The sequence below is a fragment of the Pholis gunnellus genome (assembly GCF_910591455.1).
Source record: "Pholis gunnellus genome assembly, chromosome: 15".
NCBI classification, from domain to species: Eukaryota; Metazoa; Chordata; class Actinopteri; order Perciformes; family Pholidae; genus Pholis; species Pholis gunnellus.
Genome location: NC_136542.1, coordinates 1,599,017 through 1,613,971, shown reverse-complemented (window position 1 = coordinate 1,613,971; position 14,955 = coordinate 1,599,017). Strand labels below are relative to the sequence as shown.

The window sequence follows — 14,955 nt, the reverse complement described above, 5'->3', positions numbered from 1 at the left end:
CATCGCTGATGTTCTGTAGCTGCAGCCGTATTTAAAACACTAACTTATCTACATGAAAGACATCCGCCAAAGAGCTGAACCACAAGTTTAAAAGCTCTACTCAGCAGAGTGCAGCACAGTGAATGCAGCAGGAGCAGGTGAGTGTGTACCTATAGCCGGGGCGTTGATGCACAGCTCTCTGGACAGCACCAGGAAGGTTCTTCCCAGCATATAGACGTTCACCTGTGGAGGAGAAGGTTGTTTTTAAAACAAGAGTAACAAGAAAATCCACCATAACTGGCAGCACAAGGTTTTCTGCTAACTGGATTTGGGTGTTTACATGATCCCCGTACGTCCCAAGTGACTCATTCAGAGCCACTTATAGAGTTACAGCTGGAGCATCAGGCTGACATTAAGACCTCACAAGATGAGAGAAACAGACCGTTAGGATATGAAATAAGGTCAAGTGTTCTGGTTACATCACCGACCTGCAGGGTGAAGGATGTTCTGCTCAATGTGCGTGATTAAAGCTGAGCTGTGGGATGTTTTCCCCTCATGCATCTCAGACGCACACAGCTCTTTCTATTAATCTCTGATCTGAATATCTGCACATTTAGATACAGTATTGATGTTTCTTTCTCAGATATTTATAGTGATTTTGTTTGGATTTACCTGCACGTCACTATTTAAATCACCGCAGGTTTGACTTTCAGAAGACATCTGCAGTGACACTTTCACCAAAAACAGCACAAACAATTAAGATTTCAGTATTTTCCACACAAGAAAGACTTCTGCAGAAAAGTCCACGGCTGCAACAATCACACCGTTGGTTTAATACGTGCAGAACGTCTCCAAACCGCCTGCGATCAGATACGAAAACATTTCATGAGGAACATTACTGCCAACAGCAGAGAAGAGAAGATTTAAATATTAGAGACTTGTGAATTAAATTACAGTAAACCCTCGTTGGCAGATAGACTTGACGTTTCCACTTTAAATGTCCCGGTTCAGGACCTGAGGAGGAACTAGAGACCTGGTGTGTTGCAGGATGCTGGTGGGCGGCGGATGAGGCCGAGTGGGTCATCGGGGGGGGGGGGGGGGGTTATCAGACTGGCACCTCCCCTCACAGATGTTTCATTGTGTTTTACCCTCAACACCTCCAGAAGGCCTGGCAGTAAATCCTGTATCTGAAAGGATCTCCTGATGAATACCGTTGCGTAACAAAGACCACGGGGCTGCACATCCATCACTTCCAGCACTAATTATCAGCATTACAGCCCCCGAATCAGGTTTTGGGTGCAGAAAAGCAGAAGGGCAGTGAAAGCTGGTTCAGGATCAGGTCCTGAACTCGGGTCAGATGTCTGTCATTCCATCAGACAGACTCTCCAGACCTCCGAGGGTTTAGGGATTGGGGGGGTAGGGGGTTCCAGAGCAGACAGACGGACCCCTCTGGAGTCGGCCAGATGCCTCTTCTGCTATTCTGGGAAGTGGATTCCAGCAAGGAATGTATTCACAAAGCCAGAAACGGTGGAGGAGGAGGAGGAACAAGTGCCGACGCTTTCAAGCAGAACGACACAAATTACTGCTAAAATATATTTTTTTTAAAAACAACACCTTCACAGCATCTTAAAGCTGCACTACGGAGCCATTTAGTGTCCTTCAGCTGGTGTACGACCTGCGACAAGCACCACGTTTCTTTGTGTACAAGCACTACCAGGCTATCTAGTGTGCATGAGATCTAGTATGTCAAAGCACCAGGATGTTCTACTGCAGCCGGTCCCATTTCACAAGCCCGCATCCTTTTCTGCCTATTCTGACCCACAATCCTCTGACCCTCTTGCTGATAGACTGTATATCTGTATGTTGTGAGGAAGTAGTGTGTCCAAATTGAAGGCATACTGCATGTAACAGTACGTACTTTGTATGTACTTAGAAAAAGTACGCGATTAAGAACGCGGCTGTGGTCTCGTCTGAAAAGACACAAAATGTAATTTAATCAAAGCGACACTGAACAAAATGTACAGACACACAAACAACCGTCATGTTGTTTTACTGGCCGTCTCATACAGACTCCTGCTGCTGAATGAACGAATTCTCAGAGTAATACGGGTTTTCACTGAGAACTAAGAGTCTATTTTGTTGATTTTTTGCGTACAAATGTAACTGGATGCTGCTTGTTCGGACACAGCAGCTGTTTGAAGCAATAAAAAGCTCCATTAACACACATTACACTGACTAGAGACTAGCTGCTGAACACAGTGGAGCATTTAGCAGATAAAGAGACGGACATCTCCCTCAGGAGGAGAACAAAAATAGAGCTAAAAGAGACTCAATTCTTAGTATTTGTTGTCAAATAAATCCAGATCTCATCAGCATTTACAACGTTATCATAAAGGAAAAGAAAACGTGGCCGGTGATTGGAGGAACCACCTGTCAATCAAAGGAGTCGGGAGAAGAGCGAGAACATGATTCAGCATTGTTCTTTGTTCTCTCCAGTTCTGATAGAACTGATGCTACTGCAGCTAAGCTAACCTCTTCAGGAGCCGCCATAAGACATTTAATACAATTTTGCACATTTTATTTTCCAAAAGCTGTAAATATCACATGATTTTTTTACATTGTAAAGTATCAAATTCACAGCTCTGGTGTCTCGCAGCACGGCTGAGTTTTGTTAAATGTGCACAAATTGCTGAATTTGACACGGTTTCCTTCAGTGACATTGGGATCAGTGCGACTGGACACTGAGCTTTAAAGTCTTTACATTTAATTTAATCATCACTTTGAACCGCCGGCGGACGAGCTGCTCGCAGGTGAAACCGAGAAGCCCGAGTCGGAGCATAATCCTCCGTCTCCACCGCGGCGCTAAGTGAAACTTTCCGGGTCGAGGGGTCAAAAACAAAAAACGCAGAGCGGTAACGAGACACTTCACGGCCGAGTCTCAACAGGAGGACGAGAGGAACCTTCAATTAAAAACGGGTTCCTGAGCATCGTCTGCAAGGCTTCAATTCAATCATCACACCTCCCCAGAAAAGACTAAATGAATTATTTTAAAAGTGGGTTTCTTGACGTTTAGGGGCTTTATGCCTGAAAATATTTTAAAACTACAACTTAAAAGATCTCTTAATATATAAAAAGTCTGTGAACATCTACAGAGACGACTTCTTCCTCACAGAAACCATAGAAAGGTGCACTGGTGCATTCTTCTGAACTTTCTTCAGCATGGAACATTTTAAAAAACAGGATTACGGATCATTAGACCACTGAATGAACATGTTGTTTATTCACTAGTTGATGCAACTTGCTGTTTGTTTTGAGTCAGTTTCTTCAATTGTATAGCTCAATATAAATCACAGATTAGCCTCTGAGGGTTTTACGATCTGTGCAGGACACGACATCCCCCGAAAAAACATTTAATGGTGAAAAACAAACTTTGTTTTAAGTCTCTTTCATGCTTTATATGCCGCCATCTTTAAAATGGCCTCATCTACAGACCTTTACTGTAAAATCAATGAGCATCTTTTCCCTTAAATAAACGTAAGACAAAACAAATCAACTAAAACAAACATGCGCTTTGAGATTAAAGTCTAAAACTTCACAAATCACAGGACTCTACCCGCTTGGAACCAAAACGAGAGATCATCTGAACACAACCTGACTCGATTAGGACGGTTATTGGACGAGAAAATGAAGAAATGAGTGCTTTTCTTCGGGAGGAGAGCAGTTTAAATAATAGATCTTATTCACAGTAAATGCTCCTCGATGGCCTGAGGACATCCGACGGACTGAAACAGAGTCTGAATGTGGAGTTCATCCTCTACATGCTGGCTTTCCAAAGCACCTGTTGCTCAAAATAAATCTGCATGTGTGCAGAGATATGCATCGTATGCGTGTGTGTGTGTGTGCGCGTGCGTGCGTGCGTGCGTGTGTGTGTGGGGGGGGGGGGGGTGACATTCACAGCATGCGACTGAATGTGAATAAAAGCTCATCACATTAGCAGCATGACAAACAGCTGATATCCTCCTCCAGCATTGAGCTCAATATGCTCATCATCTACGTCACTAGCTTTGCAGAAAGCTCTTCATTCATCCAAACAATGCAAAGCAGCCCGAGTGGCCCCGGGGTGTGGATCCATAAAAACAAGTGATTGGTGGTGGATCGACAGCCCAGCAGCAGCCCCACCCACCCAAAACCCTCCAAACCCACTCCCAGCCTCCTCATGCCGAGGTGTGGACGACTACGGGTGGGGAGGGGGGGAGGCGTCCGGCTCCTCCAGGACAGCTGGGTGCATAAAAATACCCCCCCCCACCCCACCCCCGACCAGCTGAGAGTGAGAAATGTCCCACCACACCCCTGACTCACCGTGAATCGGCTGCCATTAAAATATGCCGGTGGAGGGAGACGGCTTTCTAAATTTAAAGACAACACACGAGTCGGTTTAATTACACGGACCAAAAGTCTGGACGCAAGACGGCTGCAGAGGGGCCGAGCGGTTAGGCGGCAGAGGTGCATTATGGGACTTGTGGGGCGGGAGTGTGTACTTAAGTGGCTGCTGTAACAGGGTGGGCATCGCCACACATTAAAATAAATGAGAATTAAAGAGTTCAAAGTCTGGAAAAGTTATTTTTAAGTTTAGCTTTTTACAACCTTTGTTGAATAAATCAACGAGTAAAACTCAGCAGCGTTTATAGCGAGGCTGCAACGAGTCATCATTTAAGTGTTTAAACAGAACTTCTCCTCGTCTGTCATGACACTAAATAGAAGATTTGACCAAACAAGACATTCGTAGACCACCGCGGTCACATTTCTTTACTATTTTCTGTTAAATCAAGAGAATAAAAGGTGCTTTTTGAGTTACAGCTGTGGTTTTGATTTGAAACTTACCTGCAGGATATCACTGAGGTCCAGCAGCATGTCTGAGAGAAACCGGTAAAGGAAACTAAAACACAAGAATCAGTTTTTTGACCAGTTGGGACCGAAGAGAGAGAGAAAGACAGAAAGGTCATGAAAACATGAAGTCCATTTAGTTTTCACACTTCAGGCACGTTGAATCAAAACAAGATGAATATAAACTTTAAGTATATTAAGCCTTTGTATTAAAAGACTGATTTTAGGATTAGACGGATTCTCGGTTCAAATGGCTTCTGTACGAATAGACAACGAGACATTGATCCAGTTTTACTCCGTCGGACCAATAAACCTGATTTACTCATGAGAGCAGCTGCTTTCAAGGCCTTTGGGAATCCCAGTAAACGTCATACAAACCACCATAAGCTGCAAAACAACATCTGATTATCTGACAGTCCTTGAACACATCGTGTCTGACAGAAATTCAACCAATTTAAAATAAAACACTTTATTCTACACGTCTCCTTTAAAACCAGATAAAACATAATCCGACCACTCAGCCATGTCTGAACCCAGTTACTTCTTATCAACACGTTTAACATTTAAATCATCTGCACTCAAGCCGACATGCACATAAAAACACTTAAATATCTTTAAAGTAGACTTTACGACACGTATTCCACCCATGGAAGCAAAGTAAGAGTTAAAAACATTCTGAGCTTGTAAAAATATCATTTCTACAGCTACAAATCTGTTTAATCCCCCCACACACACACACACACACACACACACACACACACACACACACACACACACACACACACACACACACACACACACACACACACACCTGCCTCTGGACCCCCCCCCTCACAATGACCAACCCCCCCCACGCTCGGACGGGTGCACCTGTCTCCGGGCTGCAGGCGCGGATTAGCGGGGCTCCTCTGAAATAAAATAAAAAGAGCTTCACAATGGAATTAGCAGCAGCGGCGGCGCAGATGAAATGGAAAAGATAATCCCGGCGCACGCCGTCTGGAGATTACAGGCCGACTCCCTTAATCAGGAAACCCAACGACATCAGGTCCTTCAACACATCTGGGTCCACTGAGGGGGGAGGGGTGACACATGTTTACACCTTTATTTAAATATGCAGAGAGATGGATGTTAAAACTGAACCAGGTCACATGCTGCGTTTGGCGAGCTGAAAAAAGGATCTGCTTTCGATTAATGTTTCTTTAAGATGGTGAACCACACAACCTATGTTTCAGTTTGTGTGACAAAGCGCACTGATACTCAACATTAACTGCGTTATTTTCCAGAAACACAATTTAAAAACAGGCCTGAATCAAACGCCGTCTGTCCGAAGACGAAGACGAAGAAGACGAAGAAGAAGAAGAAGAAATTTGTTTCGTACGATGTTTTTTATGGATACATACTGTGTTGTGCCAGTTTTTTGGGGGATAATGAGGCGAAAAAGCAGGAAGGAAAGGGAGGAAGGACAGAAGGACGAAGGAAACAAAGACGTTAGGATGCAGCCTGATCGAGGAGATGAAAGTCTGGTCCTCCTCAAATTAAACTCCACATTTAAACGGATGTTTCCTTTTACACTCTGCTCTCCTTCTGCCTTCGTCCTGATTCTCCCTCTGTGGAAACATTACAGACTCACTCAGCTGTGGAAAAGGAAGTGAGCAGAGCTATTTTTACCCCGGCAACACACACACACACACACACACACACACACACACACACACACACACACACACACACACACACACACACACAAAAGCCTGGTAAACAATGCAGCAGGAAGGCATTACACCCTCTGCGCCCTGCTTTCATTAGGTAAACCCATCCCGGTCGCCCTCGCGCTGCCGTTACGCAACCCCATCATCCTCGGAGGCGAAGTGAGTCAGGAGTAAACCGACACGAAGCGAGAGAGCCGCCCTGCTCACGACAAAGAGGATGAAGCCACGCTCTCCACTTCAATGAGCTGCCGTTAGCAGATTATGAAACACTAAGAAAAGGCCTCCGCCGGCTCACGTCACCTGCACGCTTTGATGTGCCGCCCTCCATCAGTTCAACACGCAGACAAAGCTTTAACGTGAAACTCGTCCTCAGCTTTTAAAAGACGTGCGATCAAATGAAAAGCGTCTCCAGGTGCATGCAGGGAACACGTTTCTTTGATTAGGTTTCCTTTCAGAGGTGAGTTTTCCTCTTTGTCATACAGTATAATTAGACCGAGTCCTCCATTGTTTGTTCGTTTTGGGGGATTGTTTGTGTTTATTGCACAGATGAGCGTAGAGGGAGACTAGGAACAGGACGACAGAGGGAGGGCTGAGACACGCAACTAGAGCGGTCGCATGTGTTCATTTCTCCTCCATTGTTGTCGTCGTTGTTGTTGTTCAGCACTTTGTACACGTGTGATGTGACAGTTGCTCCTTTGAGGTATTTGTCCCGCCCTTCCTGCCTTGTGATTGGACGGCTGGGTAAACAGTGACGAGTGCAGCTTTTTTCAACTCCTATCAACCAGAAAAACAAAAGCGCAGCACTAAATAGATACTCGTCCCGCTGCTGCTGATTATTATTATTATTATTATTATTATTATTATTATTATTATTATTATTATTATTAGTATGGGGCACGTTCTTAACCAATAGAAGAGCTTCTTTGTGCATCATAAGGTTGAATGTACTTTCTAGGTCATGAAGTCTATGATTCAGAAAGGATACGCGGCGTTCCCTCCGTGCGGCAGACCAGGTAGAGGCAAGCGGCGACCACGTGGGAGTTCTTGCGTCCGCTGGTCAGGTGCTTCATGAGCGCCATCTTGTAGAAGTTCAAGGCCGTGTCCAGACAGTGCTTGTTCATCTGCAGCTGGTGACCCAGAGTGTTGATGTTCAGTCTCGCTGGAGAGAGAGAGACACGTGACAGAGAGCGGGGTCAGATCACAGAAACACTGCAGACAAGCATTCACCATCTCATCTGCTTTTATCAGTAAAGAGGAAGAACAGGCAGACATTTAGGCAGCGAGAGATTTATCTTCTACATCTAATCTGACACGGTGCCCATTTAGAAAGACAGAAATGTGGTCCGATGCCAACGTGAACCTGTTTTTGATGCACACAGACGTCATTACACGAGCACATGAACACCAGCGAACGCAACCGTGTCCAGACACGAGCGTTTCATAAGACGCAAATGTAGAAAAACAGCATCATTATGTCAACACACAGGAGGTACGTGTGCTCCACCTTTAGACACTAAAGCTAGCTCCAATGGCTTTTCTGTAGAAACACAATCTGAGACCATTGATGAGAGTCTGTGGAGCAGAGCCGGACTCTGGTCGGAGCTACGCTACGATTGGCCAGTCTGCGTTATAGGGGCGGGACTTAGCAAAGCGTCAATTGGATTGCAGAGTGTGTGTGTGTGCAGAATTTATGACCTCGGATGAGCTCAACATGGTGAGTTACCTCATACAAAGAAGTGTGTGTGTGTGTCTGGGACTGTGAGAGGCTCTGAACTCATCGTGTCAGTTTAACTCTCAGATCTGAAAGCAGCAGGCCACACACACACACACACACACACACACACACACACACACACACACACACACACACACACACACACACACACACACACACACACACACACACACACACACACACACACACACACACACACACACACACACACACACACACACACACCATTTAGCAGTTTTGGAGCTTTCGATTGCATCACATTGATCTTCTTCAGCAGATGAAAACTAACCAGGCGTCACAGAAATGCAGATGTTCACACTTTAAAGAGAACAAGAGACGAGACGTGCTGAGAAAAAACTACAATTCCACGACGACTCCATGTGTCCGTGCAGATCACACGATTTGATGAAAATATATATATTCTCGTGTATACACTGCTCCCCTCATTTCTACGTTTGTGTCAAAGATGATAAGTAGAGCAGCGCTGCAGCTTATTAAAACTAGCTTGGTGCCCTTTCAGCTGAAACCTCCGCCTCTAAAGAAATAACACCTCAGAACATGTACAGAGAACTGGGACACCCTGAAGCGTCCACACAGGGTGTGATGAACACACACCTGGATTAGAGAACAGGTACATTAAGGTCACCAGTCCACCCACAGCATCACCACGAGGGACGTCTCTTTGTTTGTTTATAGCAGAAGAAGAAGAAAATAAAGACAGGAAGCAACAGCTGTCAGAATAAAAGCAGCATCAACTGTAACGGGGCAAAGTTTAACGAGGAGTCAGTGGGCAGCCGGAGGAAGATCAAGACCGACATTTAAATCTGATGTCAGAGACGAGCCGAGGGAGACAGAGAGATGCTCCAGAGAACGATATTCATCCAATGTGAGCCAAATAACCCAAACTAGGAGCTAAGAGAGGCCAAAAGGCTCAGCTGACATCATAGAGTCACTGCTAATATTAAGATAACTAGACTCAGAGGCCATCTCTCCTCATAGCAGGATATTCAAACACCTTCCAGCTCTAGATTTATGGGAATCCAACACTCGGGCGTTACTGCAGCTGCACTGTGTGATTCAGACAAAGTGTAAATCTTGTCTTTTAAAAAAGCTACATTTAAATTCCAGCCGTAGCGTCCAAACACCGTGTGCACCGATACATGAGGGACTGGTGATGCATTATTGTCCGACACAAACACAGGAAGAGGCGGGGTCAGTGCTCCCCGATATGAATCAGTCGGCGGAGAGATGGAGGAGGAGGAAGACGAGGAGGAGGAGGAGGAGCAGACGGCCACTGGGGAAAGTTTATAGAGGACAGAAAGAAAGAAGAAGAGCTGTTCCTCCCTTAGAGACGCCTGCAGACTCACAAACCGTCATAAATCTACCCACACAGAGAAAGAGCACGACAAGGCCACACGGCCACACACACACACACACACGGCCCCACACACACACGGCCCCACACACACACACGGCCCCACACACACACACACACACACACACACACACACACACACACACACACACACACACACACACACACACACACACACACACACACACACACACACACACACACACACACACACACACACACACTGTAACGATCCCGTTTTTAAAGTTAATTTATTGATCGATCAGTAAACTAAGCTAAGAAGCAAAAATGGAGGACGGCCTGCTGAAGGGAGAATCACAGCGCCGGAGCGTCGGCGAAGAAACACGAAGACGTCCAAAACAGAGCGCTGACGGCAAAATTACCAATAAACAACAACAACAACTCTCTCACGTCAACGCATCAGATGTGAGTCCAAAAACCCAGAAATGAGTCACTTCCTGTTCCCTCGTCTCAAGTCATCGAGGTATTATTAAATAAATGATGAATATAAATGAATGTCTGGAATAAGGTCCGTGTTTAACACAAGCTGAAGAGTTTAGAAAGGACAGCCTGTGACGAAGATGTGACGAAGACGTGACGAAGACGTGACGAAGACGTGACGAAGACGTGACGAAGACGTGACGAAGACGTGACGAAGACGTGACGAAGACGTGCGGCGCCCTCTGCTGGTCACTCACCTCTCTGCAGCGTCTGAGCTCTGGACTCCCTCCCCACACCTGAGAAGTGGTTGTCCCCAAAAGACGGGTTGATCCCTCCAGCTGGAGACAAAGAGACAAAGAGACAGAGACTCGCATCAGAACTACAAAAGCTAGATTCTGATTCTTCTAGACAAAACCAGAATAACTTAGTTTGGGCCCGTCTAGATATCAAAAACATTGTTTTCTGTCCATTCAGCAGAAAGACTGAAACTTATATTACAGATGAACAATATAATGAAACAAATCTGTTGATCCACAAATAAATTAACAGGTAATTAATAGATGATTTATCGTTTAAAGTCACTTTTAAAGCCAGAAAAACCCAAACATTGGTGGTTCTGGGTTATTAAATCTGTCACTTTGCTGTTTTTACTCTTCTTACACTACAGTTAATTTAATATTTAGATGTTTCATCCATCCATCCATCTTCCTCCTCTTATCCAGAGTCCGTGACCAGAGGTGAGGGTCGGAATGTAGACCGACCGGTAAATTGAGAGCTTTCAACCCGTTGGTTGGATAAAATTAGCATTTTGCAGACTTCACATTGGAGTTGCTTTTAATATTTTTTTGTTTTACAGATGCGGATCAATCGATAATGACAATCTGTAGTTGCAGCTCTATAACGAACCTTAACTAATGTCGACGATATTTAAAAGCAGATGCGGACAATAAACTCCTCAAATAAATAATCTCCTGGTTTTCTTTTCTTCCATGAACCCGTTATTTGTCTATGAAATGTATTCAAACTAAAACAAAACAGTTGTTTGAGTCCACAATAATACATTATACCCAAATAATATCCTATTTACTGTCATTAAAGACTGATCCTCAGTATTGTGGAGTTATCAGACAGCACCCTCTAGTGGACGTCAGAGGGAACTACAACCACGACTCAGCAGAGAGACATCCTGCAGGCTGAAGGTTAAAGATAATCTGGAGGTAAATGCTACACACTGATAAGCAGCTGTGGACACGCACACAGAATTAATATTTATATTATAAAAACAGCTCATTGTGGAGCTTTTAACCCACCACATGGTCTTCATCCCTTATTCGGGGTTCGCTCTTGGACGATAGATGTTTAAACTTTTACGAAACAAAAACAAGAACAAAAAGTCACAACGAAGAGAACTCCACACGACGAAAACCAGGTGATCCGGTTGAAATCTCGACAACTAATTAGTAAGTGGACCTTGAGTTGAGATTGTAGCTTTTAGTACATTTAGCTGATACTATTTATGTGGTTTTTACTTCTAATGGGAGTACTTGTACATTGTTGTATTGGTACTTTTCAGAGTACTTCTTCCATTTATTAAAACTTGCGTCTCGTGCGTTTCCTCTCAGGACGCTTCACATTAAACCATCACTGAAGTTAAATTCAGGGTTTTGATGACGACCATCAAGTTAAAACGATTATATCATTTATTTAGAATTAATAACTGATGTACAAATAGTCATTCTGGGAGTGAAGTATTCCTTCAAGAAGAACGTCCGTCGAACACAATAAACACCGACAAAGGAACAAATACCAGTGAAATATATCTTTAACAGATAATAAATAAATATAGAAGGGTTCAAATGTTGCTATCAGAGCAACAATGAGAGATGTTTTGTCCCCAGAGGTTAGAGAAGTATTCAGATCCTTTAATTCAGTAAAAGTACTAATACTACACAGTATAAATACTGGTTAAGAAGTTTAAAAGTAGAAGAATGTTGTTGAATATTATATCATTAGATTATTATTACTCGTTAATGTAAAAGCAGAGTTTTACTGCAACCAAGTATTTATATTCGTTATGGATTAATCTGTTCGTTTTCTCCATTAACCGACTGATCGTCTGGTTCGTTAAAATAGAAACTATGATACAAAGTATCAACTTTAACTGTTTTATTTTGTCCAACCAACAGTTCAAACCTCAACATTCATCAGTTTAACGTCGTTTAAGATGAAGAAAAGCAGCAAATCGTCACTTCTGAGAAGCTGAAACCATGAAGTGATGATTCACTAAGTGATTAATTGACTGATAGTTTAGCAGCTTAAATTAAAGGATATTCATGTTTTTTTATGTTACATTTTCCTTTTTAAAGTAAGTAAAGCTGTCAGATGGATGTGAAGTAAAAAAGTGTCATGACATGGAAATAGAAAAGTACCTCAAATGTGTACTCGAGTTCAGTTCCTGTGTAACTGAACTCGGCTACGTCGATAGAAAACAATACGAGGCGTTCGTTCGTCTCTCTCACCGTCGGCGGAGACAAACTGTCCGACGGCCGACGACCCTCCGCCTCCCGTCTCCACGAACTCCACCTCGGACACGATGATGTTGTCCTCCAGCACGGAGCCGCAGGTCATGCAGACGGCATCTCCGCGGGCCTGGTCCACGTCGATGTCCGAGCTGCCGCAGTTCTTGCACACCTTGGAGCTCATGGTGTCAGTCGGCGAGCCTCAAAGCCTCAAAGCCTCAAATCCTGATGGGAAAAAAAAAAAGAAATGGGAGAAATTAAAATCCTCAAGATGTATTTTGTGGAGATATTTTATGGAGTTGTATGTGTTCCAGAGGTTGAATGTACCTCAGTATATTTATAAAAAGTGAAGTATCTGTACTTAAATAAAGTATTTCCATTTCACGAGGCTTTAAACTTCAAAAAGGGAAATATTGTACTTCATAGTTTCATTTATCTGACAGCTGTAGTTACTACTAAATACTAATACAACGCTGTGAAGAGACTTCTCTACAAAGTAAACCGTACTTCAGTAAAAGTATTGTGGGCTAAATGTACTTAAAAGTATTGTTATTGCAGTAAAATGTTCCCCGTCAGTGTTTCACTGTTACGCATTATGTTTCTGGATTAATATCACTGCTGCATTAATGAGTATGTTACATGTTAACTCCTTTAATCTACATTAATGCATCTTATTCTATAAGATCATCACACATGTGTGTCTCTAAAAAGAACAAACAGCTGTTTTCAGCTTCGTGATGATGTGTTTCCAGATGATCCAAGAAGATTTAAAAGAGTTTATTTAGCTGAAGAAGAAGAAGAAGAAGAAGAAGAAGAAGAATTCAACATCAACACATCTGGATATGATAATATGAATCCTGGACAGGAAGTAACTAAAGCCGACAGACAAATGTAGTGGAGTAAAAAGTATGAAGCATAAAACGCAAGTACTCAATAGTACAAGTACATCAAAACTGTACAGAACTCAAGGACACGTACTTTGTTACTTTCCACCACCGCCCAGCATTAAATAAAGTAATTATTAGATCCACATTTACCTGCTGCAACATCAAAGTGATGAAGACATTAATGCATCAATAAATATAATGTATAATATACACGACTCTGAAACGTGACAGTCTACATAACGAGCACTTTTACTTTTGGTACTGCACGGATTTTGTGATGCTAGTACATTTATGCTTAAGTAGAATTTCCAATGCATGTCTTTTACTTGTAACAGAGTACTTCTACAGTGTAGTATTGCTACTTTTACTTTTGGTACATGAAGTATATTGTGTTGCTAGTACTTTTATACGAAAGTAGGACTCAAAATGCATGTTTTTTTACTTGTAACAAAGTATTTCTATACTTTTGGTACTTTTAAGTATATTGTGATGCTAGTACTTTTATACTAAAGTAGAATATAAAATGCATGACTTTTACTTGTGAAAACAGTATTTCCACGGTGTGGTATTGCTACTTTTACTGGTACTTTCAGTATATTGTGACGCTAGTACATTTATACTAAAGTAAACTTCATAATGCATATCTTTTACTTCTAACAGAGTACTTCTACAGTGTGGTATTGCTACCTTTACTTCATTAAAGTACCACAGTCCGCGGGTTCATCTCATGCAGTGATTCTGCAGAACTTCACCGGCTCATCTGCTCTCGTTAGCCGGCTTTAGCTACGTGGCACTGCACCGGGAGAGGCTAGCTCAGCGTTTTTTCTCTTTCAGCCGAACTACGAGTCATTTACGGGCTAAAGTTACCAACCACAGCCGTGAAGTGTGCCACGTGTTAACCCCTTACATCGATCTTCATTTATATTAATAGTCGTTTAACTGGTAACGGTTAAAAGGAGCAGTGGACACGTTGACAGTTGAGGACTGGAAGCTAACGGGGCTAGCCCGCTAAACAGACTCTAACACACACTTCGACAGACAGGTAGATGATGTAATGAGTGTTTAATAATCACAGCAGCCTCACAGGAAGGTAAAAACACACATAACGTGTATCGGTGTTAACGTACCTTCAGTCCGGTGAACGGTAACCGTCTGCTGCCACGCTACCACGCGTGTCACCCCTCCACACCTCGAGTGTTTTCTGCCGTTACTCTGCGTGTGACGGTGTTTCTCATTGACTGGGACACTTGTCGCTTTTGTCGCTGTTGTGATTAAAGTGTAGCCGGTGACGTGACAGCGCGCGGAGGTTCTCTAAATGCTGTAATATCGCTGCAATCCTCAGCACAACACACCCAACACGTGCGTTTAATGCTGTCGAGTCACGGACGAGACCAACTCGGGCCGGAGGGGGTGGCGCGGTGACAAG

General features: G+C 43.4%; 1 protein-coding gene across 1 annotated transcript in view; it reads right to left on the bottom strand.

The window, feature by feature from the left end:
• LOC306707777 (transcription factor IIIB 90 kDa subunit-like) overlaps nt 1–14,797 on the bottom strand; it is a 79,869-nt gene extending 65,072 nt beyond the window's left edge. Inside the window, exons 1-6 of the mRNA XM_079175385.1 lie at nt 14,657–14,797; nt 12,643–12,867; nt 10,381–10,461; nt 7,558–7,731; nt 4,861–4,892; nt 150–222 (exon numbers count right to left, since the gene is read on the bottom strand). Of these exons, the coding sequence (XP_079031511.1) occupies nt 150–222; nt 4,861–4,892; nt 7,558–7,731; nt 10,381–10,461; nt 12,643–12,826 (544 nt within the window). The 5' untranslated portion in view covers nt 12,827–12,867; nt 14,657–14,797. The remainder of the gene's footprint in view (nt 1–149; nt 223–4,860; nt 4,893–7,557; nt 7,732–10,380; nt 10,462–12,642; nt 12,868–14,656) is intronic.
• Nucleotides 14,798–14,955: the final 158 nt, after the last annotated feature.